At 42.7% G+C, this 26,331-nt stretch overlaps 3 protein-coding genes across 3 annotated transcripts; 1 reads left to right on the forward strand and 2 right to left on the reverse strand.

The window, feature by feature from the left end:
* Positions 1 to 9: 9 nt before the first annotated feature.
* On the forward strand, positions 10 to 17,730 carry LOC146618132 (uncharacterized). The gene is made up of 7 exons (XM_085373561.1): positions 10 to 42; positions 10,013 to 11,549; positions 12,473 to 12,527; positions 14,734 to 14,843; positions 16,566 to 16,789; positions 17,418 to 17,562; positions 17,696 to 17,730. The coding sequence occupies exons 1-7, from the start codon at positions 10 to 12 to the stop codon at positions 17,728 to 17,730; spliced, it is 2,139 nt and encodes a 712-aa protein (XP_085229687.1).
* Positions 3,506 to 8,482, reverse strand: LOC146618133 (multifunctional protein CAD-like). The gene is made up of 4 exons (XM_085373340.1): positions 8,053 to 8,482; positions 7,740 to 7,961; positions 4,192 to 4,380; positions 3,506 to 3,661 (listed from the first exon to the last, which is right to left on the reverse strand). Exons 1-4 carry the CDS (start codon positions 8,140 to 8,142, stop codon positions 3,506 to 3,508), a joined length of 657 nt encoding a protein of 218 aa, XP_085229466.1. The 5' UTR covers positions 8,143 to 8,482.
* Positions 17,731 to 18,687: 957 nt separating the features above from the next.
* Positions 18,688 to 21,069, reverse strand: LOC146618134 (uncharacterized). The gene has a single exon (XM_085373562.1). It carries the CDS (start codon positions 21,067 to 21,069, stop codon positions 18,688 to 18,690), a length of 2,382 nt encoding a protein of 793 aa, XP_085229688.1.
* Between the last annotated feature and the right edge of the window lie 5,262 nt (positions 21,070 to 26,331).

The following is a 26,331-nucleotide window of genomic DNA, read 5'->3' on the forward strand; positions in this document are numbered from 1 at the left end:
CAACAGCCGATGCTGCACAAAGTGCTTAACAATAACAATAAAATTAGATTATCAGAACACCAAAAAACTCATTATCAGATACGTCACCTCATGAAAGCGCATGATGAAGCTTTGTAAAAGCTTTAAAAACAAAAAAAAAACAAAACAAAATGATGCAAAATAGTAACTGTAATAAAATAAATACTTACAATCATAAAAAGAAAAGTCCCTGATTAGATTTACTATATGACAGCTAAATATTACACAAAACAATAACAGTCAGATGGCTGGGGAAAAAGGCATCAGACTCACTTGTTTCATGCAAGGATAGTCCATTTCACCAGGCCCAGGCTCCTGCAGCCGCCGCGCCACCGGGCCCAGGATCCTCTAGCAAGGCACCAACAAGTAAACAGAGGTGGGACCAAGTCATTGTTTTGCAAGTCTCAAGTCAAGTCTCAAGTAAGTCTCAAGTCTCAAGTCATGTCAGGCAAGTCAGAGTCGAGTCTCAAGTCACTGGTGTAAAAGTCCAAGTAACGTCACAAGTCTGAAATTTTGAACTTCAAGTCCTTTCCAGTCTTTAAAAAAAAAAAAAAAAAAACGAAAAAAAAAAGCATGTTGCAGTTATATGCTAAATGTAAATATTAGACCATGTAATTTTTAAATCTGTGTTTTTCTCAACACATGACAAAATAGTGAACGTAGAAAATATACACAAATTGTGAAATTGCACCTCTTTAAAATGCAGCTCAATTAAACCTAGCTCCAAGAATAATTTTCACCGACAGTTCTGAGATAAGCTGCATGTTATTCTTGGATGCGGTTGTAGGACCAGCTTTAAAATCGCATGACAAAAATATCATACACATTAAAAAAAAAAAACAACTGTATCACCAATGTAGCCTGGACAACATTTGCTAGTTAGATGCTAGTTAATTTCTCTTCAACGACGTAATCCAATAACAACCGATCTCTTTACCCGTCGGCTTCCCGTGGCTGTCATGCGACCGGCTATTGCAGTTAATAATACAACAGCTTCTTGACATTTTTGTGTTTCTTTTTATCGCTGTATAACTGATTTTAATTGAAAGCCTGCGTGCGCTAGTACCGCTTGCCACGAGTTCCCAGAATCCTTTGCGGTTCTACCCGTGAATGACGTCACATTTTCAATCTCTATATAATATGCATGTTAAATCCAGATGAACAGAGTCAATCTTTTGGACCACCTATAATTCTAAACATTTTGGTAAATGACATTGCTATTACATGTTGGTACAAACATATGGATTCTTCATACCTCAATCTGTAATAAAATAAATACTTACAATCATTAAAAGAAAAGTCCCTGATTAGATTTACTATGACAGCTAAATATTACACAAAACAATAACAGTCAGATGGCTGGGGAAAAAGGCATCAGACTCACTTGTTTCATGCAAGGATAGTCCATTTCACCTGCCCTGCGAGCGGTTAACAGTTTCTGCCAGCTGATAGCCGCCGCGCCACCGGGCCCAGGCTCTTCCTGCAGCCGCCGCGCCACCGGGCCCAGGCTCTTCCTGCAGCCGCCGCGCCACCGGGCCCAGGCTCCTCTAGCAAGGCACCAACAAGTAAACAGAGGTGGGACCAAGTCATTGTTTTGCAAGTCTCAAGTCTTTATCCTCAAGTCACAAGTCTTAGAACATTTTTTTCAAGTCAAGTCTAAAGTCATAAAATTAACTAGAAAGCCGCCGCTAATCAGTATAGGTTGCCATTCAAACGGCTACAGAGAGCAAAACTCAGTGGAGCAGCCATTCTCCACCATGAACTATGGTAAAACCAAACACCGCTCGAGCCTCACAGATGACAGCTTACAGTTTTGTGTAAAGATGAGGTGACTTCGTACAGCCCCAATTTGTAGACACTGTGCGCAGAGGTTCATAAGCAGACCCGACAATGTTTGCATGAACACACTTTGAAGCATTACGTTATGGACCACTTTTCACACATAGTTGCTGTACCCATACAGCCGGCTGTAGCTTTTCATCTCACAGCCCGACACATACAAAAAAAAAAAAAAAAAAAAGCAGAGAGAGCACAGACCTGAGAGGCGTGATTGCAGATGCCGCTGAGGTGGGTCCACCTCCCCTGCAGCGGCACTGCAGACCACGCCCTGCCACACACATCAAACACGTAAAATAAATATTTATGCACTTTTCATTCACTTGGTTTTTTTTTGTTATTTTTACACAGTGTTCTGAATGATTAACAATGGTCTACAGCCAATCTTGTGTATTATTATACAAACTTTGGTTGTAAGATTCAGATAACTATTTAATAAAAGCTAAATATTTTATATGAGAGTAAGAAAGAAAAGTATATCTTTGTCTCATACTCTCATCAGACAATACACGAACCTCTCAATAAACAAAATATATGCTCGGCTTAAATGACAAACCGCTATTTTACACAGTGGAACACTTATTTTTAAACAAAACCAATGCAGTTCGCCACTGACAGTGCTTACCTTTGCACATCACAGTAAACACTGAACCAAGATGGCGCCCACGCGAACGAGAAATCTGAACTACGGTGTCCTGCAGAGGACAAATGGTCAAAATTGCTAAAATATACAACATATATGCAGCTCAACAGCGACACCTTGTGACTTATTCCAGTCACTACCTTAAATATACATAACGTCTTACCTGACATTCAGTTCACCGGACACTCATACCGAATCACCAGCCCATATAAATGAAAAATAAGTCCAGCAGCCCACCAAGAGTCATCACGAAAGACTAGGGGTGACACGAGAGCGTGAGCGGGCCTGGGTGTCAGCCAACCCGACCTGGGTGTCAGCCAAGCCGCCCTAGCCAGCTAGCCGGCTAGCTGCCATGCGGCGCTAGCAGTAACATCGTGAGAGATATGGGACTTCTTGATAAAATATGGGACTTCTTGATAAAACGAGCAGATATTTGAAGTTTACACCCCTACATTCTCGCCTGAAAATAGGGGAGGCTGTCATAAAGTTCAACATCAGTAACTTAGCGCGCACAGCTGTATGGAAACTCCGTCGTGCTAGCTAGCACGCAGTACAGTTATTGTAACTGTCAGCACAACGAAAATAAACTACACCTAAACTCGGTTTATATCTGACCCAAATAGAGTGCAGTTAATAACGTCTTACCTGAAATTCAGTTCACCAGCCGCCTGCTTCTCCTGCATTGGGTTTCCCTTATCCACGATTGAGCTCCGCGTTAGCCACCACCGGTCGATCGGTGGCCGCCTCGCATGTTTCTTTCCCCGCATACGAGGGGAAGAGACATACACCGGTGGCTAACGCAGAGCTAGCTAGCCACCGGTATATGAACAACTCAGTTATTTTTTCCACATCGACCAGCATCATCGGCCCATATAAACGAAAAATAAGTCCAGCTAATACAAAGACTGTTTGCGGAGCGATCGGGGGTGAAAGGAGTTAGAGACGCCTCACTGAAAGCCAAGCCTGGGTGCTTTTGAGTGAAGCGGCGCTAGCCGGCTAGCTAGATCATTATCCGCCGTTCTTAAGCTGAGAGACGTACTTGAGCTGTGGCAGCGGGATCCCCAGACCAAGTTTAGCTGCTACGTAGGCCAAAGGATAACCAGTCGCTTTACTGGCCAGAGCAGAGCTCCCTGACAGGCGGGCATTCACCTCAATGATGTAGTACTGCAACACATTATACATAGAAGATACAATTCAATCACAGACATTACGGGAATTAGACCAGGAGAAGGAATACCAGCTCCCCATGCACACAAGACCTGTTTAAAGGCCTGTTCTGATACATAAAGCCTATTCATACAAATCTATTCCTGGTTTGTATGAAATGAACTTGGTCACATTGATACCTAAAACAATTTTCTTTTAAAACTTATTGAACTAGGATTTACATAGCAAAGGCTTTTTACAACCTTGTTATGGAGCCAAAACAGTAAATGTAAGCCGTTGACATACCTGGCTGTTACATTATCTGCAGATCCAGCCGCACACTCTGTACATCCTATAGCCATATAAACTGTATATACTTCAAGTCATGTTACCACCCATGCTTATTTCAATATACCTACACTTTCTGTACTATTCATTACAGCATGTCACTGGCTTTAAAATAAGGAAATGAAAAACAGATCCACTTTATAGGTGAACACAGTCCTATTTGTGCTTTTCATCACCCAGGTCTTCACATATATGCTTACCTGTTCAGATTCGGGGTTAAGAGCGTACTGGATGTTACACTCTCCCACGATGCCGAGATGTCTGATGACTTTAATGGCCGTGTTTCTCAGCATGTTGTACTCGCGGTCATTAAGCGTCTGACTGGGAGCCACTACAATGGATTCCCCAGTGTGGATACCCAGTGGGTCGATGTTCTCCATATTACACACCTAAACAAGAGGAAACAACAGCCATTTAAATCTATGGAACGCCAGGACTGCCATAATGAATTAATTAAATACACCATTAAATAATTAATTAAATGTGGCAATAATTAATTAAAATTGGAATTAATTAATTAAATAAATAGTTATGATATATGTAATTAATTAATTATTGACACATTTAATTAATTATTTATGTATTTCACATTTTAATTAATTATTGACACATTTAATTAATTATTGACACATTTAATTAATTATTTAATGATATATTTATTTATTTCATTTTGGCAGTCCTGACGCCTGGCTCTCATCATGAAATAATTTTATCTGTCAGCCTCACCCATCAAACTCAGGGGGCGGGGTTAACGCTGATCGAGTCAAAACCATTGCTTTGGCCTGGTGGCCATTGTTTCTAGCACACAACAGAAAGCTAACAGAACTGAGCTTTGAAAAACCCTGTTTGTGTGTTACCAAATACCGTTTTAATATTTTTTTAGCCGAGAATGTAGTGGTTTAATCTTCATGTGTCTGGTCGGTTTGTCAAGATACAGCCTCTTTGCAAAAGTGTTTCGATGATTTCGGAGATGTCGTCCCAGTCTCACGGCAAAGCGTGGGATAGACCCGCTCGCCTCGCAAGCAATCCCACCGACAAAGCGCAGGCCCCGGTACACAGCTGTAGTAACCCCCACTGACTTCTTTTACTGAGGTTATATTTATCGATGTTTTATTTCCTGATGTTCTTATGTGTCCTACGTGTTTCAGTCGCCAATTCTGAATTATAACTAACATTAAAAACATGTTTAAGGAGGAGAGAGAGCAAATAAATCTGTTTAACATCTGATCTTTGGGTTTTTGTTCAGTAATCAGCGTGACCTGTGTATAAACACATAAAAGAGATAACGTTGGTGTTTCCGTCATGTAGTAACTGCTGGCTTTAACTGTACAAAGGTTGTTCGACACTATGAAACACATACAGACTTCATGATGTTCGGCTAATATTTTTATTGTGAATATTAATCATGCTGACCTCGCTCTGTACACCACGCAGCGAGGTCAGCATATCCACGATATCCTCAGCTCCATGAGTTAACACAAAGTTTCCCAGCTGACTATCTAACTGCCAACTATTCCAGAGACGTGAAAATATACAGCATAAAGAAAAGTGTAAGAGACTCAGCAGCAGATTAGAATAACAGTTATACATTTAATAAATCACCAAATGAATCCAAGAAACGAGCAAACCTGTTCCGACAATTTGAATTTGTATTCCCTCAGCTGCAGACTCGCTGCTGTTTAAATGTTTGAAAAGGAAGATTAGATATAAACAAACGTCAAACATAGACTCAGTCTGCCTTCACATTTGATATGAGGCCAGCACGTATAGTGGCCTCAGCAGGCTATTACTGAAATACACGTGCTATATCATAAACTATGATATAAATAGGGAGGTCCTATTAACATGTTTAGTTTTAAAGGACACCTTCCTGCCTTTAGTCTCATTCATGAGCAGTATTCGTTTTCTTCTAACATCCAGAAGTCTGCACAATGTGTTTCATAGTTTGTAACAAGCCTTTGACAGGTAAACATAACATGACCGAAAAAGCAAAAAAAAAAAAAAAAAAAAAAGAGAGAGAGAGAGAGAGAGAGTGTTGACATAAGAAGAGAGAGTGTTGACATAAGAAGAGAAAATGCTCTCAATTATGGAGACAGGCAAATGGTTCATTTATGTTTGATGTGTGTTTATTCCTCCCTAAATATCGTCGGTGAAGTTCGCCATGCACGTCAGATTTTCCTGCGCATTTTTATACCTCTGCCAACAGAGAGAGAAAAAAAATCACATTCTAACAGACAGCTGGTGCTTAGAATACAGTTGAATAACTATTAAAAAACAGATGATATTTAGATGATAGTTCAGTCTAACACATGTGCCAGTGAACCATTAAACGTCTGTGAAACTATGCAGTTATGAAACGTAACTTTAACCTCAGCCAAACCAATTTGCTCAGTTGTAAATAAAACAGCGAAGTAAACGTGACCCGACAGACAGAACCTGAGTGAATGAAGTCCAGCGTTTAACCACTGAGAGCTAAAACTCAGCTGAGGTTTGAAAGCTGTGTGCCGGTGATTGGACATCAGCCGCTGATAAAGCTGTTCGCCTATAAAGTGCTCTGTAAGGAAACAAGCTCCAGCAGCTCTGCGCTCGGGGAAAACACTATATTTACTTATCTTGTGCAGAAAAATGCGCTGACATTGCGTTATATCGAGCACCGGCTGCCCAGTTAAACTGTGACTATCACCAGGTAACTAGGCGTGTTTCTTGAATTAGCAGCAGGTGTTAAACAGCTGACAGATGAGGAGGAGGATGCATGCAGGTAAACTGAGGGTCTGCTGAGCTGATCGCTGGTTTCGTGAGAAAAATGTCAGCTCGTTCTTTATGTTACAGAAGCACAGAGACACAAGACCAGGCGGAAAGAGACGATCGTTCGGTGAAAATGAGAATCTGCGAATGCAACATGTGGAACACGGAGAGTGGAATATGTAAACAAACCGGTTAACGTAACCCCCTCGGTGCACTCTGCATGCTAACTGTTAGCAGAGCTAGTGAAATCTCTGAAAACATCTGAGCACTTTTGCAAGCATGTTCTATGTTGACAACCTGACCAGACATACGGCGCGACATTCGCGGCTAAAACACTGTTAAAAGTGTAGCTGGTGACAGAAAAACGGGGTATTTTAAAACTACACCACCACCATTGCTGCCTGTGATTTGATCTGCATTCTGGGATAACTGGCTGCCCCAAGTCTACACAAGCAATCGATTATCTAGGATCGACCTGTTTTGACTTACTTTGCACGGCAACCAATCAAATGTTAGAGAAGCTGCATGGGCAGCGTTAACCCCGCCCCCTGAGTTTGATGGGTGAGGCTGACAGATAAAATTATTTCATGACGAGAGCCAGGCGTCAGGACTGCCAAAATGAAATAAATAAATATATCATTAAATAATTAATTAAATGTGTCAATAATTAATTAAATGTGTCAATAATTAATTAAAATGTGAAATACATAAATAATTAATTAAATGTGTCAATAATTAATTAATTAAATGTGTCAATAATTAATTAAAATGTGAAATACATAAATAATTAATTAAATGTGTCAATAATTAATTAATTACATGTGTCATAACTATTTATTTAATTAATTAATTCCAATTTTAATTAATTATTGACACATTTAATTAATTATTTAATGGTGTATTTAATTAATTCATTATGGCAGTCCTGGCGTTCCATATAAATCACCCTCAGTTTTTTTTTAGTGAGTATAAACCGTTTGTTCTCTGGTCTCCTTTTACTCACAGTCACACAGTTGTCATAGGCGTCCCGGACCACCTCGTACTCGATCTCCTTCCAGCCTTTCAGGGATTTATCCACCAGCACCTGAGAGGTGTGAGCGAATGCTGCCGTTACCAGAGAGGTCAGCTCCTCTCTGTTGTTGGCAAAACCGGAGCCGAGGCCTCCGAGAGCGAACGCTGAACGAACCAAGACGGGGTAGCCAAGACGCTCAGCAGCTGCCACCGCCTACAGCAGAGTTAATCAGATAAATTTAGACTTCACTGGGGCAAAAAACAATCCAGAAGCTATTAATTTATAAGCGAACACGTCTCCTCACCTGTTCCACCGACAGAGCTGCTTCACTGGGAGCTACATGCTCATTGATCTCTTCCATTTTCTCCACAAAGATTTTTCTGTCTTCGGTCATCTCAATGGAGGAAACAGGAGTTCCCAGAACCTGCACTTTATATTTCTCCAGAACGCCCAGCTTGGTCAGCTCTACACCGCAGTTCAGAGCAGTCTGACCTCCAAAAGTCAGCAGGACGCCGTCCGGGCGCTCATTTTTTATCACCTGTAACAACAAGATGTAATGACACGAAGCACTCACAACACATGAAAATGAGACAAACAGCTCTGTGGATTTCACACTGGGAATTTCATCCCGTCCAAGACATTTGGAAGTCTGCAACTGAACTAAAAGCAGCTTAAGTGATCTTTGATTTTTTACTGTAAAAGCCTTTTAGCCTCTTCGTTTCCACTCTATACTGCCATATGATGGATGCAGGTAGAAAGCTGAGCAGGGATTTTTATATCTTTGAGCCAGCACATTTTTACAGAAACGTATTATGAACACTGAAATTTAAAAATAAAAATAATAACATAAACTACATTAAATAAACCTGGGCAAAGAAGGTAAAAATCTGAGGGAATATTTGTCCTCAAACTTGTTTCTTTTCATTATCATTATTAATCCGCACTCTTATTTTTCCTCTCTTACTAATTACTGGCTGTTGTCTCTATATTGCATCTATATAAAAACCAGAGTGGAGCAACGAGCTCTCTTTAGTCCACCAGCACCACCCTTTATCTTACATGATGACTTCCATGGAGCCGCGGATTTAAGGGCTGCAACACAAAGCTCATGTTTTGCCTTTGCTTTTAAACACTTGTGCTGCATTCAAGTGTTCAACCAAACAAAGTGATGGACCACGTAAAAGTATCTTATCCACAGTAAAGAAATAAAAATAAAGGTTGTCCTAGAACCCACTGTCCCAATTCCTACAATACAGACACAAAAGAAGACTGAACTACCTTCAACAGTCACCAAAGCTACAAACACACCTGTACAGAACTGCTCTGTGTTCTTTGGTGGGTGTTACGGCCCTAGCAGGGCCTCCTCCTGAAGGTGCCTGTGTGGGCGTGTCACACTACCTCTTCTGCCTGAGGTGCCACCTTTCCCTTTTGTGCAGCTGACTCTCGTCAGTAATCAAGGAGATTTAACTTGTTTATTTAGTTATTTGTTATGCCCCACTGTTTGTTTGCCACTACACCTCTGTAAATAAAACCACCGGTATCTCATCCACTGCCTGCATCTTGGGTCCTTCTTCCAACTCCACGCGGCTCGCCTCGGCAGCCGTGACAATTAAAGCTTCTGCTATAATAATGCCTCATTAGAGGGCACCTTGGTTAAGCTAAATGTATAATTATAGATTTTGTTAACCGTGGGAAATGTCTTTTATCCATCTTTTAATTAGTGTGTTATTTCCTCTTGTTTCTCAGGTACGGTAACCGTGGACACAACCAACCGTGCATCCATAATGGGACAGAGCGCTGCTTCATCACCAGTCAGAATCACGGCTTCGCTGTCGACCCTGACACTTTGCCCAAAGACTGGGACGTGCTCTTCACAAATGCTAACGACCACACCAACGAGGGCATCGTACACAACACAAAGCCTCTGTTCAGGTAACAGTCTGTGAAAGATGGAGTCCAGTGGTGATTCACTCTAGAAGTGACTGGTTCTGGTGCCTTAAGTGCCTCTGTACTGGCCGGAAAAAACCCAATTAACAAACTCCCCCTCACCATGACAACAGCAGATTTCAAGCACAGTCGAAGGACGAACTGTAAGCTCCGCGGCTCTACGGTTACAGCTGGTTGTTCAGCCTAGCAGTGGCGTTAAACGATATTAACAGGGATATATTTAATGTAGGAAGGCCGTCTGTGCCGGGAAGGAGTTTCATGAGCGGGAGGCCAGCCGGAGGCAGAGGGAGACGCCGTCTGACTGTGTGATCAACAACATGGCTCTGCTTCAGCATCCCCGGCTGCTGCTCGCCTGTGTAGGGCTGCTGCTGCTGCTCACCTTTGGCAGCATCGACGCTCGATCTTCGCCTATATCGGACTTGAAATCCAAAATATCCGGGGTGGAGGAGCTCTTGGAGGAATTCCGCAAACAGCTGCAGCAGGACCAGACCTACAGGACAGGTGAAGTGATGGACTCCTGCGTGGGCGACTTCAGTGCCGCGGGGGATCGCATCATCCGGGCCAAGGACTCCATCGAGCAAGGAGCCACCTTCCTGCTGGCCCCGGACAGGGTGTACACCAGGAAGGACTGTGTGCACGCCTGCTGCTCCCAGCCTCACTGCACAGTTGCGGTGCTTCACGAGGACCAAAGGCAGCCCGGGGACAGTCTCCGCTGCTACCTGTTTAACTGCACCTACAGGAGTAAGAATGTGTGCGCCTTCTTGGCTCAGAAAGGCTTCACGACATACAGCCGGACTCCCAACACAACGCAGGGACACCTCCCTGTTTCATCTAGCGACTCAGCCCGGAGGCCCGGAGAAGAAGCTCCTGATGAGGATGATGCAGACGTGGATGAGCCTCCTCGCAGTGACGCTGGACAGGATGTGGTTATCCAGCTGCCCACAGATTGGGCTGTGCTGGATGGCCGTGACAGCGTGGACGACCACGGGATCCGCCGCTATGAGTGGAGTCTGATTAAAGGAGACACAGCCATCAATATGAAGTCAACACATCCAGGTTTGCTGAAGATCAGTGGCCTCCAGGAAGGAGTCTACACGTTTCAGATGACAGTCACTGACACGGCGGGACAGAAGAGCTCCAATAACATCTCTGTCACCGTACTGGCTCCAAAACACCAAGCAGAAGTATGTACCGGTCACTGCTCAAACTACCAATTTAAGTGTGATGACGGTTGCTGTATTGACATCACCTATGCCTGCGATGGGAAGCAGCACTGTCCAGACCGCTCAGACGAAGACTTCTGCCCAAACTTCGATGGCAGCCGAAAGTCAGTGACCCACGCTGTGGACCTGCCCAGCCCTCAGCGGCCTGTCGCTCAGACAAAGAAAGCTGAAGACGACTCCATGCTCCCGACTGGAGCCAGAAAGACCATCACACCGCAAGACACAAGCAAGGCGGCTCCTTCTCAAAGTGCCAGTGAGCAGGAAGCTTCAGTCAGTCAAGACCCATGTGCTGCTGCTCCAGTTGTGGGACCCTGTAAAGGCACCTTCCCACGGTGGTACTACGACCAAAATGTGGGAGAGTGCAAACACTTCCTGTATGGAGGCTGCCAGGGAAACCACAACAACTTCCTCCAGGAGTTGGACTGTGTCAGTGAATGCATACAAAAAAGTCCAGCTTTCAGACCTGCCAGTGTGGCTCCTCCAGTCACCAAGCAGACTGAGATAGCTTCCCCTAAAGCCAACCAGAGCCAAGCAGTGAGTGACGCCCCCATCTCCAAACCATTTCCAGTTCCTCTGACACTTGGCCTAATCATCACTGCCGTGCTGCTGCTCATGATCTGTCGTCTGATCTGTGAGCCAGCATCAGCTGAGAGATATAGAGGAGAACAGGGGGACAACAGACAGCTCTCTGTAGTTGACAGACTGGTAAAAACATTGAAAACAGTTTTTAGATATTTGCTTCCTGTATTTGCAGAAGTATCTCCAACACAAACTGTAACAGCTGCATGCAGGGAACCACTCAGTCATGTTTATCCTGCAGGACAGGATCTGACAGGGAAAGAAGGAAAAATAAGGGAACCACGGACAACTTTGATAATGCTTTGATTTATCCACAGTACATTTAGTTCAAATATTGTTTCCATCACAGAGGGATTGTGCTGGTTTCAGTGGGGAAAGTATGCAGCTCATTTAAATGTTCAAAGAGCTGTGAAAAGTTGTCCGTTCATAAAGTGTGTCAGTATTTTATAAGGATGCCATGTTTCTGTATCATCTCTCTCCTGTCAGAGCCTCTTCCAAACATCAGCCTGTTTAATGCTCTCATATCTTCAACATCTCGAGTAAATTATACTGCACAGTTTTCTCTCCAATAAAAGAATATTTACTGCATGAGTCTGTTTTCCATTTTATCTGAAACATTCAAGGAGGAGATCTTTTACTGTATTTTGGTGATATTGCCCTTAAATGTGACTAAAGCTTTCATACAGTGGTGATCACGGACATAACTCTGAGATCAGTCTGACTGAACTCTGAAAATCACTGAGTGTTATTTCACAGAACCATAATTAGATTAACTCAAACGTAAACACGCGGTGTTAAACAGTAGTATAATTATCATTAACTGTCAAAGTAAGTGCGTATTTTGCTTGTTTCCGTTTCCATCAAAAATCGAATTAATTAATAATTGTTTGATTTGTGTTGATGAAGGCCTGCCTCCTTCTCCTCACAGTCACTTTTTACGAGACCATGAGTGTGTTTCATTTTTTGTTCTGTCAGTCTTGGATGTGACTCCTGAAAAGAGATTCACCATGATTCTGGTTCTCCTTTCACAGTCAGTACTGCTGGTTTCTCTCTCAGACTGACTGAAGATGAGTGATCTGGAGTCTCCAGGATCCAGCCGTCTGTCTGTGACCGACACAAAGTAAGATACTGTCTCTAATGTACACGAAGGAAATAGAGAACATAGGTGAAATCAGTATGTAGAAACAATTACAAGTTTAAAAGGACAAGTAAGATTGAGTGGGAGAGGACTGGTTTAACAGGAAGAAGAGAAAATTCCACAGTATCCGTGCAAAAAGTTTCACTTTGAAATCTTTAAAAGAATGTGGACAAACAGGTGGACTTGGTGTCAGTGGAGTTTACTCCTGGAAGTTTGAGATTATGATGATTATTACTTCAAAAACACCTGTACAGACGTTTATCACTCATTCCATACCAGCGCAGTGCCCAGTAACACTTTGAGGTGACTGGAGCTTTATATATAAAATGAATGCAGTCCGATCAGTTTATGAGAATAGTCAAAGTGACTTTGGTAATATTAGTTGCCAATTTTTAGTTGGTATTGGTTTGTAAGATTAGTTTAAAATAAAGACTTCATTTTAACTGAATTTTGTTACATCTCAAGAATTTGGACGTTTAGCCTTAAGGACAAACCTAAGGAGGAGGTTGGACTTTAGAGTTGAGCCCAGAGATGTACGGCTGAGTGAGGGGCTACTTTTTGTCATCAAACTAAAAAGAAATAAAATGTAGGCTTAGAAGACACGGTTGGTTGTTTGGTTCAGCATCTCTGAATATCTTCAGAGCTGTAGAGGCTTCAGAATGTAGAAGTTTGGATGGAAACTCCAAATACTTGAAGCCCACAAGATGCATCTTTAAAAAGTCAAAAAGAAGCGAAGAATTGCTGTCGCTAAAACCAAAATAACATTTATAACAACAACAAAAGTGTATGATTTGGTAATATGATTGGAATGGAACAAATGGATTCTGAAAATCAGAGATTGAGTTTCCAAGTGAATAATGCAGCTGAAAAATTTTCCTGTTATATGAAGACTTTTAACCTGTAGTTCAGTATTGATCTGCCACAGTCAGCGAACAAAACTGCCAAAAAGGAAAAAGACATTAAGATCCTCAAAAGCTTGGCATAATATAGTCATACATTTTCACCTGAATACATCTGCCCTGTGCAAATCCGTTTCGAAGGCCTTTGCAGCTAATAATGGTCAATATATTAATTTAAAGAACACAGAAAAACAGCTGGTTCTTTTTCAGGGTTTCATAGCTTTTTTGTGTAGAATGCCAAGCTTTAATATTATAGAGATTTGCAAGTATCTACAAAGCATGATATGATGTGAAGTTCAACATCTGGGACATGTGTCCCGCTATGCATTGCAGAAAATGACTCAATCTCTTAGTACAGCAAACAAACAATGCAGGAGGGCGGGAAAATAATGGTCTCCTCTGCCGTGGCATCAGAAGTTGAGAATTGACGGGACAAAGTGTTGGGTTTCTCGTTTTGGGTTGCCGGGTCTATAGATCATAACACAGTTGAACCAAGCAAAGGAGAGGGCCCACCTGGTTTGTCTTGAGTGGCTGCTGTGAGATATGCAAGATGCTTGTGGTCAGTCAAACGATGAACAATGAGCAGGTGTTCTGCTCCCTCCCGCCAGCTAGCAGTTCCACTTCTCCCACGTCATAGTTTTGCTCAGTTCGAGAAAGACAGCAGAAGGGAAAAAGCTGCATTTTCCCTTCCTTGTTCTGGAACAAGATGAACTCCATCAACGATAAATTGTTGGGTGGTCACACACAGCTGACTGCAGCTTTCCAGTCTTATAAACAGTACATTTGTACAATGACTGAAACCAGCCCACTGGCTGTGACGTCAGTTCCTTGATCATGAATATGCAAATTGTCATGACCATTGATCAACAATCATTGATCAAAGACCATTGATCGTGGAATAATCTTCCACACTGCACCTAACGTGACAAACTGAAAGCAGTCATTGGGTGGGAAACCTTGAGGAGAACACTTTTGACCTTAGAGAAGAGCTCTGCATAGAAAAGGATCAGGTTTGAACTTAGTTTGTGCAGCTGTACCTTTAACTAAGGCAAGTTCCTGCATCAACTCGTCCTGTTGTCTTTTTGAACTGTGCTTCACTATTCACTACAGATGAATGCACTGTAAACACCTGCGTGTGAGTCACTTTGGTCACTTTGACAGTTGCACTGGTAATAATAATTTTCCCTTTGTGTCCTCAGAGAGAACAGTGATGTTGGTGTGGAGGAGGAGGAGCAGTTGTCCTGCTGTGCTTTGGGTCAAGATGTCTCAGAGGATTCAGTCGCTACCAGTTGTGGCATCTCTGTCCAAAGTAAGAGTCGGTATCCGTGTGCTGATGAACACATTTTTGAAAACTTGACTTCTTGTTTTGTAGGTGCATGAAAAAGATTTCATTCGATTTTTTATGGTATAGGTTTTTTTCCTGTTTTACTTTGAATGTTGTTTCCTTTCATGTCTCACGTTAGTTTTACTTCCTGCTTTGTGATTGTCTTAATTATTTTTCACCTGGTTTGCTAAAGTTCAGCTGTCATGTTCCCCACCTGCTCACAATATCAGGCAATCCTCAATATATACTACTCAAAACAATCAGAGGAACACACTGAAAACATAATGGCTCTCGCGCGGAGAAAAACATGCTGGAGATCAATACTGATGCAAACTGGGTGATGTGTTAGAAACGAAAGGATTCAATTGTTTGTTGGAAATAAATGATCAAAATACTGGATACTGGCTGAATCCAAATACAAACAGAAAATCAGAGTAAAAAACACTGCAGCAGGCTTTTCCATTTGGCTCTGATTTCATAGCAGCAGCTCAAAATGAAATAGTTTGTATGGCTGCGTGTGCTGCTGGGCCAAAAGTTTAGCTGGTCATTTGTAGATTTTTAGATGAAATAAAAAACAAAAAAAACACTCAACAAAAGATCATCTAAAGAAGAGCAGAGTTCATGTACACACTTTATTAAGCAGCTACTGTACAACAAGAACAGAATCATGTAAATGGCCAAACAACAGCAACAGTAATCCCAGGGTGTAGCACAGCAGGCAAAGAGACGCAGTAGCACAGAGAGAGTAAAGGATCACATGGAGAACAAATGGAGCGCGCTCACGAGCCCTCTCTTCGTACAGAGCCAGAAACGTCTGACCCACAGAGCTCACTAAGACGACAATAACTCGTTTTTCCCACACAGATTACATATAACATCACACTGAATGAAATTACATGTAGCAGATTACATGAACTATATAAGATGAGGATTCGCGTATTAAGCATATTCAGAACTATTTCCTTCCATTATTTTCTTGGGTTAACAGTTTTTGTTGCTTTTCTGCTATCGCTTAAATTTTATTCATATAGCACCAAGTCACAACAGCCACCTTAAGGCACTTTATAGTGTTAGGTAAAGCCTCAGTAATAAAGCCTCAGACAACTCCCTACGAGCAACGACTTGGAGACATTAAGAAAGAAAAACTCTCTCTTTGTACAGTCGAACACTGAGACGGAACCAGGTTCAGTGACGGGCCGCCATCCACCACGACTGGTTGGAATGAGGGGAGGAGGGCAGGATAAAACCTGCAGGCTGAGAGCAAAGTGCTCCATCTATCTGATATGATACTGTGAGGCCTCTCAGATAAGATGGGGCTGTTTTATTATGGCCCTTTTTATGTGAGAAGCATTTTGAATTCAGCTCTGGATTTAACAGGGAGCCAATGATGTGAAGCCAGTATGAGGGGGATTTTCCCTCCTCTTAAAATGTCTCATTAGGAACATTTTTAACAGTTGCTTCTTGTCTCTGCTGTGACAAAAAAAGGTTCTGATTATGAATCAAAATGTTTTAAATAAGTCACACACTGGTTATAACTTAATGCCGAAAATGTCACGTTACACGATTTACTATTTTCTGAAGCTTATTTACAATTTACAATGCTTAACACCATTCCCATCCCTCCCGTCAAAAGATAAAAGTCTGTTTTTCATGCAGTTTCACACACTAAAGACATTTCATTCTTTTTGGTTTCTTGTTGTCAATCAGCAGATGCGAGTCTGGAAGAGGTTTTAGAAGAATATAAGATCAGTCTGAGGAGGAGGTTTGAAAGTGTGACTGAAGAAACTGATAATACAGGAAGTGGAACCCTCCCGAACAGGATCTACACTGAGCTCTACATCACAGAGGGACAGAATGAAGACGTTCATAACCAACATGAGGTGATGCAGCTGGAGACAGCTTCCAAGATGGAGGCTCTTGATGACATTACAGTCAGGTGTCACGACACCTTTAAAGCCTTACCTGACCAACAGAGACCCATCAGAGTGGTTCTGACCAACAGCGTCGCTGATCAGAGACGAGCAGTACAGTCTTCTGGAGCTGCTCCATGTTTTCCATCCAACATTACAGAAGGTCACAGCAGAGAAGCTCGCTGTCTGTAAACTTTTGTTCATCTTTGACGGCCTGGATGAAAGCAGACTTGGATCATTGGATTTCACCAACGGGAAGCTGCTGTCTGATGTCACAGAGAAGTCATCAGTCAGCCAGCTGCTGACAAACCTCATCCAGGGGAATCTGCTTCCCTCGGCTCTCGTCTGGATAACTCCCCGACCTGCAGCAGCCAATCAGATCCCTCCTAGACGTGTTGACAGGGTAACAGAAGTACGAGGCTTCACTGATGCCCAGAAGGAGGAGTACTTCAGGAGGAGATTCAGTGATGAAGAGCTGTCCAGAATCATCTCCCACATGAAGACATCCAGGAGCCTCCACATCATGTGTAGAATCCCAGTCTTCTGCTGGATCACTGCTACAGTTCTGGAGCACATGTTGACTACAGAGCAGAGAGGAGAGCTGCCCAAGACCCTGACTGACATGTACTCACACTTCTTGTTGGTTCAGATGAAGAAGGGGAACAAACATGTGGGGGGACATGAAACAAGTGAGATGGCTGAAAGGAAATTTCTTCTGAATCTGGGGAGGCTGGCATTTAAACATCTGGAAAAAGGAAACACCTTCTTCTACCAAGAAGACCTAGATCAGTGTGGTCTGGATGCTACAGAGGCCTTGTTGCACACAGAAGTTTATACGGAGCTCTTTAAACAGTGTTTGTTAATCTTGAAGGTGGCTTTTATTTGTGATTCAGGTCTCAATGTCTCTTTGTGTATACTTATATGCAGAAGTAACACAAAAGAAGAAGTGGGAGCTGGCCTGACACCAGTAACTGACTTCCAGTGAAAGCTTTGGCTAATAATATTTTTTAGCGAACATTTTTCTTGTAAAACAAAGGGGGGCCTAGCAAAAAAGGTTTGGGAACCACTGCTCTACAAGGTTGGCGAAATAAAAAAAAAATGTATTAACATTTTTTAATTTGGACTTTTATTAGTCCAAATTTTTTTATTTGGACTAAAAAAAATGTTCGAAGTGGACTAGGTGCTAATTTTCAGATGTCAGGTCTACATCTAGAATCAAAATGAGCACATACATAAACAACCAAAGTGAAGCATTAAGACAAAACATAGCAACGTCAAACAGCGTCCACACATTTTGCCACAAATACATGCAAAACAACTAAATTGGGCCACAAAAGTGATGTAAATTGACCAAACTAAGACACGAATCAGACAAAAACAGATGCAGGATGATCACAAACAGACACGTCGGCTACAAACTGATGCAAAATGACTAAAATCACACGTGTAACACTTTCTACATATTTGACAACAGAAGAAAAACACAAACAAACTTGGAATGCATTTTTAATTTGGATTTTTTTTATTTCATGCCGAATTAGATATTTTAAAAATCAAGCCAAAGTCTCCTCCCTGTTTGTACTGTAAGGTCAAAGCCCTACTGTACTACAGAGAACCCCAACAATCAAATGATCCCCCTCTGAGCAAGCACGAGGCGACTGTGGGGAAGAAAAACTCCCTTTAACAGGAAGAAACTTCCAACGGAACCGGGCTCAGAAGGGACGGCCATCCGCTGCGACCGGTTGGGGGGATGGAAATCAAAAGGAGACGAGATGGCGTGAACTACAGTTCTAAAATTTGGATTTGAGGGCTGATCCCAAAATTTTATGGTGATGTTTTTAAAAAAAGGATTTGGTGCTAAAAGTCTGCTTCAAGATTTTAAAAGAAGCAGGGCAGTGGGAAAAGCCAAAATGGTCATTTTAATGATCTCTGGCTTTAGTGAACCACCTGAAGGGTTTTAGCAATGTTTTTCCCACCGCAGAAAAAAACCTGGATATTTTGGACGTCTTTGGGGGACCCGGGATGACTCCGAGAGTGATTTTTAGATGTCTAATCAGAGCCTCATCAAAAGATGAATCATTTGCCATCAAAGCCTTTAAGACATTGTCTGGGGAGCCAAACTCCTTGATGAGGCGTTTGGCTATTTTCTTGATGAACTTTGTCTTGTCATTTGTCAGACTTGTGGCAGACGCTGTGCTGCTGAGTTCAGGCTGCATTAGATTGCTCAGACGGTTGATGACCGTGTCTATTTCTTTTGTAGTAGTTGCGATCCGAGCAGCAAACTTTTGGGTCTCAGGTTTAGATTTATAGATGACTCTCATGATAAGGAGCAACGCAAGGTCATTGGAAATTTTCTCAACATCAGAAGATGAACCTGACACAGAATCCATCTCTGATATTTTGGAGGAATCTTTGAGAGAGTGTTTCAGGCTCAAGGCTCCAGATGATTTATCTGGAGAAATGCTCCGAGGTTGTGGCGTTCGAGGTGACTTGTCAGATGCCACAGAGCATTTATCTGGAGAAATGCTCCCAGGTTGTGGCGTTCGAGGTGACTTGTCAGATGCCACAGAGCATTTATCTGGAGAAATGCTCCCAGGTTTTGGTGTTGGAAGTGATGCACCAGATTCTTTTCCTCTGCCATCTGAATCAGGGCTTTTTTCCTGTGTTGTGGTCTGTGCTCTTTTAATAAAGTTGTGGATGTCTTCCAGGGCCCCAGAAATCTTGTCCATTTGAATCATTTGATCTTTCTCTTCATTGCAGAAGAGTAAAAGCTTCTGCAAAAACCTTTCTACTGTGTCATCTATGAGGACATAGAGGACTTCAGCAGAAATGCGACGCTTTGAGCCCTGTACTGATTTCGGAGTCCTGGAGATGACCGTGTCTGAGAGGGACCTACCCATTAGAGGTATGGGGATTTGATAGCCTCGATCCACCGTAAGTAGATCAAACAGGTTTGCCACTAAGTCCTCCGTAAAATTCCTGATATGCCCACTATTTTTAAAGTCCCCCAAGGTCTTATCGATGAGGAAGAGTTCTTCTTTCTTTGTTAATTTGTCAAATAACTGATTAACGTCTGATCTAATGACGTTAAAGTCGACTGAAGAAGAACGTTTAATTGCGGTTCCCAGGCTTGCCGTATGTGGAGAAGGGGAGCGATGAGCCTCTGTACTCTGGGGAGCAGCCGTTTCAGGTACTGACCCTGGGAGAATGAAAACTATACTTTCATTGGAGGGCGCAGTTTCCTTCTTGGGGTGATTGCAAATGTTTTGTAGACAAACAAAATGTTTCCTGTTTGCCTTTATTCTTTTTTTCAGCTCTGTTTTCATTTTTTCAAATTGTTTTTTTGCAAACATGGAAAAGTTGTGTTTGCGTGCTTTGAGCCTGGCGTGTGAGGTGGATGGCACACATTTGGAGAAGAAGTGTCTCACCTTGTGGATAATTAAGCCTGCATTAAAGGCAGGTTTGGGTAAGTTACATTTCTCACAGAGCTCTTCACTGCTTGAATCCATGTTAGCAAGTATCTCACCTACGATGTCAACTGCAACCATTTCTACTGGGGTTGGAGCCTGGATACTTTGTGTTTCTGCAGTGGGTTTTATATGGCTTTGTGATTCTTCTGGGAGCTCATCTTTATCTTTTCCTGTCATCTCTCCATCTGAGCTCCTTGTTGACAGAATAACAGAAATCTCTGCGATTGCTGATTTCACTGATATTTTTGAACCAGTACGTTCTGTACTGGAATGAGACCCATTTGTCCCACACTGGCAGCGCAGCTTACATGCTGCATACCTTTTCAGGCATGAGGCAGCGCAACAAACCATGCGGTGTAGTTTCTTAATACTACTAAATTTGCCGCTAACATAAACGGCAGGGTCTACTGGGAAATCGGGGCTTTTTTCAATCAGTGCAATGGTTGAGCTGACCTTTTCTGAGATCTCTTCCTCAACCATCAGCGTCAGCTTGTCAGCGCTCTTATCTTGCTGTTTTGAGACATTAAGAGCGCCGGCGATGGCAGCTGAGATCGAGTCTCCGAGGGACACCCTTATTTTCCCCTCATCCATAAACTCTTCCCTTATCATGGGTTCCTGAATAACAGAAAGGGCAATCCTCAGGATGCTGGCAGAGGCGATCTGAATGATTTCAGAAATCATATCAGCGAGCACGGCATGGACGCTGGAGTCGCATTTTCCATTTTCTATAATGCTCCACTGAACTTCAGAGAGCCTTTCAAAGCACCTGTTGATTGGCGGGATAATCTGGTCTGGTGTGACCACGATTGAATTTTCGTTGATGGTTTCCATTGTTGTGTCACAAATTAGATTTTCTCCGTTTGAGCGTGTGAGAATTTTCTTGTATTACAGAGCGCCGACTGCTGAACGTTTTGCAAACACATGAGCATCGAGTTCTGATTTTTCTGTCTGAGAGCCGTTATTTATAGGCTCGGTTGTCTGTGACGTTACTGACAGACCAGCGCGAACGCCTTTGATCTGCCAGTGACGTCACAAGAAACGCACGCGGAGAGGCGGCGTTCCTTGCGCGCTCACAGATTTGAATGACGCTTTGGAGTTGACGGCACGCCGCAATGCATTGTGGGAGCCCGGCACCATTTTCGGGGTCTACGAATCAAAACAAACACGCTGTGTTGGAACGACGATTACAAGATGCTTAAAAGCAGTTCCTGACCCACCAGGATTCATTGGAATCATAGGTTGGAGGACGTTTTGGGGAAATGGCCGACGGTCGAAGCGGAGAAGAAATAAACTCTTAAAAGTTAGTTCTGGGTTTTTATCCCACTTCATATATACACCAGGACACATGTTAGCATAATGAAAGAATTGTAGAATTAAGTGGAGTCAACAACAGCAGCATAGTGCAGTCATATCACAAATGTTAGCGTAATGAAAAAGTCTTACAAAGTCAAATTTAGCTAACCTTCGGCTAAGTTACGTGACGTTAGTGATATCGCCACTTAACGCGGCTCTTTGGTCGGTTAGTTGGTGTCATCCAGGGAAGACGGACGTTGTTTTGCTGTGCTGTATTTTTATGTGAAGTGTATATATTTATTTTTTATATTGCATGTATTTTGTGCAGTGTTTTATTTAGTTTGCATGTTTTTAGTTGCCGGCAAATTGTCCTGGAGAGACTCCGCCTTTTCCCCCGTTTTTACTAATTGGACACACCTGAGAGAAAAGAAAAGGTAATTTACAGAGTGCTCAAGGACACATAAGAGGTTTGGAGCCGGTGTTCAACAAAAATGTAACACGGAGAATGCGAGACAGACAGAGGAAAGACACAGACGATCAGAGGGGAGAGCGAGAGACGATCAGAGAGTAGAGATGATCAGATGGAGCAGACGACCAGCGACTGGAAAGAGAGATTACCAGCGACTGGAAAGGGGAAACGATCAGAGGAAAAAAAGGCAGATGACCAGCGACTAGGGACGCGTAGCGGCAGTCTGGTGGCAATAACGACAAGAGCCAGCTCGTGCACTGCGGGAGAACAGAAGCAGTGAGACCGCGGTGCCGATTGCAGTTTGAGGAAGCGGCGGGCGGAGTTGAGAGCTCTGCCCACCCGGGTAAGTCTTTGACTTATCCTTTTTATAAAGTAAACTGCCAAAGGAATAGTGACTGCCGCTCCCTCCCTTTCTTCAGTGCACCAGGACGTGGAATGCGGGGAGGAAGGCGAGGACTCCGCTGGGTTTCCCTCTTTTAATACTACGCTGGACCTCTTAGTTTTCTGAGACTTTTAGGCCGTGGTGGATTCCACTGGACTTCTAATGTTGTGTGTTATTGATTTTTATTGTGTCTTCCCTTGGCCAAGGTTGTTTTAATTCATTTTATATTTTTAACTATTTAAACATAATAAATTATATTTTTAATTCTACAGTTTTTGTATCGTGTGCTTTTCCCTCGGCGGCTCCACTGCTCTGCCCGCTTTGAGGAAGGTTTCCTTCCTTTTAAAAAACACAAACCATCTTGGAAACATAATCAGCCTTTCCGCTCCGGTGTCATATTAGTTTAGGTTTGTGCCGAAGCTGGGTCTGTTTGTCAGTGTGAAGCCAAACGTGCTTTAACGTTTTAGGAAACACCGAGCAGACGGTTCATACTTGCCAACATTCAAAGGGCTGTGGGGGGGGGCAAATATATTTTACAGTGTTTATTTATTCGACAAAATACGTTAAATGTCACCGTTATTATTGGCTGGCCGGAAACAGCGGGGGTGTCCAAATTCAGAGGCTGCTTCCACCTGAGGACCCGCCTTCGCGGTCTAAAGAAAGCCGCGTAGTACGTCACGAGCTCCCTCGGTGGAGTGAAACTGCGTCTGCTCCTTGCTGTCTAAAATGTAACCGGGCGCTGGCGTCAATTCTCCACCGTCTCACACTTTGTTTAATCAGTTTTCTGTTTGACGTTTATTCAGCTTTGTGAAAACCCCAGAGGACCCCTCCCGAGGGATTAATAAAGTTACATTTAAAGGAGCCAGCATCAGCTGAGAGATATAGAGGAGAACAGGGGGACAACAGACAGCTCTCTGTAGTTGACAGACTGGTAAAAACATTGAAAACAGTTTTTAGATATTTGCTTCCTGTATTTGCAGAAGTATCTCCAACACAAACTGTAACAGCTGCATGCAGGGAACCACTCAGTCATGTTTATCCTGCAGGACAGGATCTGACAGGGAAAGAAGGAAAAATAAGGGAACCACGGACAACTTTGATAATGCTTTGATTTATCCACAGTACATTTAGTTCAAATATTGTTTCCATCACAGAGGGATTGTGCTGGTTTCAGTGGGGAAAGTATGCAGCTCATTTAAATGTTCAAAGAGCTGTGAAAAGTTGTCCGTTCATAAAGTGTGTCAGTATTTTATAAGGATGCCATGTTTCTGTATCATCTCTCTCCTGTCAGAGCCTCTTCCAAACATCAGCCTGTTTAATGCTCTCATATCTTCAACATCTCGAGTAAATTATACTGCACAGTTTTCTCTCCAATAAAAGAATATTTACTGCATGAGTCTGTTTTCCATTTTATCTGAAACATTCAAGGAGATCTTTTACTGTATTTTGGTGATATTGCCCTTAAATGTGACTAAAGCTTTCATACAGTGGTGATCACGGACATAACTCTGAGATCAGTCTGACTGAACTCTGAAAATCACTGAGTGTTATTTCACAGAACCATAATTAGATTAACTCAAACGTAAACACGCGGTGTTAAACAGTAGTATAATTATCATTAACTGTCAAAGTAAGTGCGTATTTTGCTTGTTTCCGTTTCCATCAAAAATCGAATTAATTAATAATTGTTTGATTTGTGTTGATGAAGGCCTGCCTCCTTCTCCTCACAGTCACTTTTTACGAGACCATGAGTGTGTTTCATTTTTTGTTCTGTCAGTCTTGGATGTGACTCCTGAAAAGAGATTCACCATGATTCTGGTTCTCCTTTCACAGTCAGTACTGCTGGTTTCTCTCTCAGACTGACTGACACACGTTGAACCCGAGCTCATCTTCGAACAGGTAAAGCCACTTATTACCGCACAAAGTAACTGATTTTGTTGTTAGCAACGACTGAACGCTGGGTCTCGCTTTGAGTAACCGGAAGTATAAAACCGGACAACGGAAGTAGTGGTCTGTCATGGCAGCCTACGTACGCTCTTACAGAAACCTGTGGATACAGCTAAAAAACTGCGACCTCAAAACCGCTAGGGAGTTATTGTCACCATATAGAGAATCTAGATATGCGAATATTTTCCTAATCTGGTCTCTATCTTTTTCTTCTAACACGCTTACTTGACGCTTTGCCTCACCGCTTAAAGCCCCAATTAAAATTTCTACTTTCCGGGCCTCAGCTATTTCTTGAGCATTCAATAAACCTTGTATTTGTTCTTTCCAATCTCCATATGAAACATCTGCTTCAGGACCCTTATATTTTGGTACCCAAGGGGCACCCGGATACACCGGCATCATCATCTCTATATCTGCACTCCAGGTGCGGAACACTGCTCCCCAAACTTGTATCCTGTCGACAAACGCCAAAATTATGTAGCCGCTAAACTGGTGGAACTAAATCTTCACCACCACGCCTATACAAGCAGAAAGGGGAGTGAGTGGGTCAGAGCTCAGAGGACAGAAATTTAGCTGGCTTCAAACACACCATTTATTTTCAGGATAAAACACAGTCAGAACCCCAAATACAAGCTAAAATCCCCGTATACAATAAAAATAGTGTTTACAACCCGCTAAAAACCCTGCCGGCAGGAATGATTAAACGCTAAAAACACAAAGCTAAATGAATGTTTTTCCCTATACTAAAAACTCCCCCCCAGGGTCCTAATTCTCCCAGTCCCGCAACACACGGGCAAATTCTCCTGAGCTGAGAGAGACAGGAGAGGAACTCCTCTTCCGGGATGTGGACTCTCGCCAGCAGAAGACCAGGGAGGAGGCTCCTATCTCCACCTGACTGTGCGCAATCGTGCAGTCCAGCTACTCTCCACCTCCGCGCACGGCCTCCCTCGTAGCTCCGCCAGATGCAGGCAGAGGCGTACCCCTGCCCTACTGTGGATTTCACGCGTCGCCTCCCACGGTCGCTATTCTGTCCGTCGGGACTGGATCGCCGGGTTGTGCTGGCCGATCGCCGAATGTCTCGTGGCGCCCCACAGTCAGGCCAGAGGTCCTTCTTCTCATATGCTGGCTTGCACACGTTTTGTTTTCCAGCTCTCCACTTTTCGTGTGTCTCTCTCTTTTTAGTCTTTGCGCTCACTATCTCCCTTAAGTCAGTTTGGTGGCTGATAGGCCACCACGGGGAACGCCCCCACCTCACAGGTGCCTACAATTGTCCGCTTAATCCACAGTGGAATAATAAAAAACATATTGTTCAATCAACACTAAACACACACTATAAATATGGAGATAAAATCATGCAATAGGAATATCAATAAACAAACATGCAATATCACTATTACAATAAAATCATGCAAATAAAATCGACACCCTGTACCAACACAGTCTGATCCAAAACAAAATATAAAAACACAATTTTCCACTGTGTGACATTAATAAGTTTGAAACCACCACTCAACCCATTTGAGTTCAGATATATACACTTAAAAGGGCAGGTGCAACAAGCCAAAAATAAAATTAATAATAATGTTGTCCCCTGTTGAAGAAATAGACAAATCTACAGAGGCACAAGAGGCCAGGTCCAGCTCCATAGAGCGAAGACTAACAGAAAAGGGGCAGGAGATGCATGAACAGGAAGCCAAGAAAAATGAAAGGTCATTTAGCAAGGCATATGAGTCCTGGAAGGAGTTAGCAAGAGGAGTTAGAACAAAGCTGAAAGGTTTCTGCTCAAACGAAGACCTTGTTAGAACACAAACGGACATTAAGGCTAAAGAAGTATTAATGCATGAACTGTATGAGCCTATCCGACGTAATCATACTTCTACTCCAGATGTTGTCAAGAAAATGCGTGTGTTGCCCTAACAACAGAAATTTGTGATCTCATTAGTAAACGACTAGAAGATATAGATAAGACTTTTAATGACAGGCTCGAGAAGAAGCGTGTAAG

Source organism: Diplotaxodon limnothrissa, linkage group LG15 (genome assembly GCF_057381915.1).
Source record: "Diplotaxodon limnothrissa isolate DT_005_m linkage group LG15, D_limnothrissa_male_GT1.1, whole genome shotgun sequence".
Taxonomy (NCBI): Eukaryota; Metazoa; Chordata; class Actinopteri; order Cichliformes; family Cichlidae; genus Diplotaxodon; species Diplotaxodon limnothrissa.

What these genes read in the sequence shown, in the direction of transcription:
- LOC146618132 (XM_085373561.1), top strand. Translation starts at nt 10, where the DNA reads ATGCTGCACAAAGTGCTTAACAATAACAATAAA. An exon ending in ATTCTGGTTCTCCTTTCACA is followed by an intron (nt 12,528 to 14,733) that starts GTCAGTACTGCT and finishes TTGTGTCCTCAG; the next exon opens with AGAGAACAGTGATGTTGGTG. An exon ending in AGGCTCTTGATGACATTACA is followed by an intron (nt 16,790 to 17,417) that starts GTCAGGTGTCAC and finishes TTGTTGGTTCAG; the next exon opens with ATGAAGAAGGGGAACAAACA.
- LOC146618133 (XM_085373340.1), bottom strand. Translation starts at nt 8,142, where the DNA reads ATGACCGAAGACAGAAAAATCTTTGTGGAGAAAATGGAAGAGATCAAT. An exon ending in CCTATGACAACTGTGTGACT is followed by an intron (nt 4,381 to 7,739) that starts GTGAGTAAAAGG and finishes CCTCTTGTTTAG; the next exon opens with GTGTGTAATATGGAGAACAT. An exon ending in TTAACCCCGAATCTGAACAG is followed by an intron (nt 3,662 to 4,191) that starts GTAAGCATATAT and finishes AATGTGTTGCAG; the next exon opens with TACTACATCATTGAGGTGAA.
- LOC146618134 (XM_085373562.1), bottom strand. Translation starts at nt 21,069, where the DNA reads ATGGAAACCATCAACGAAAATTCAATCGTGGTCACACCAGACCAGATT.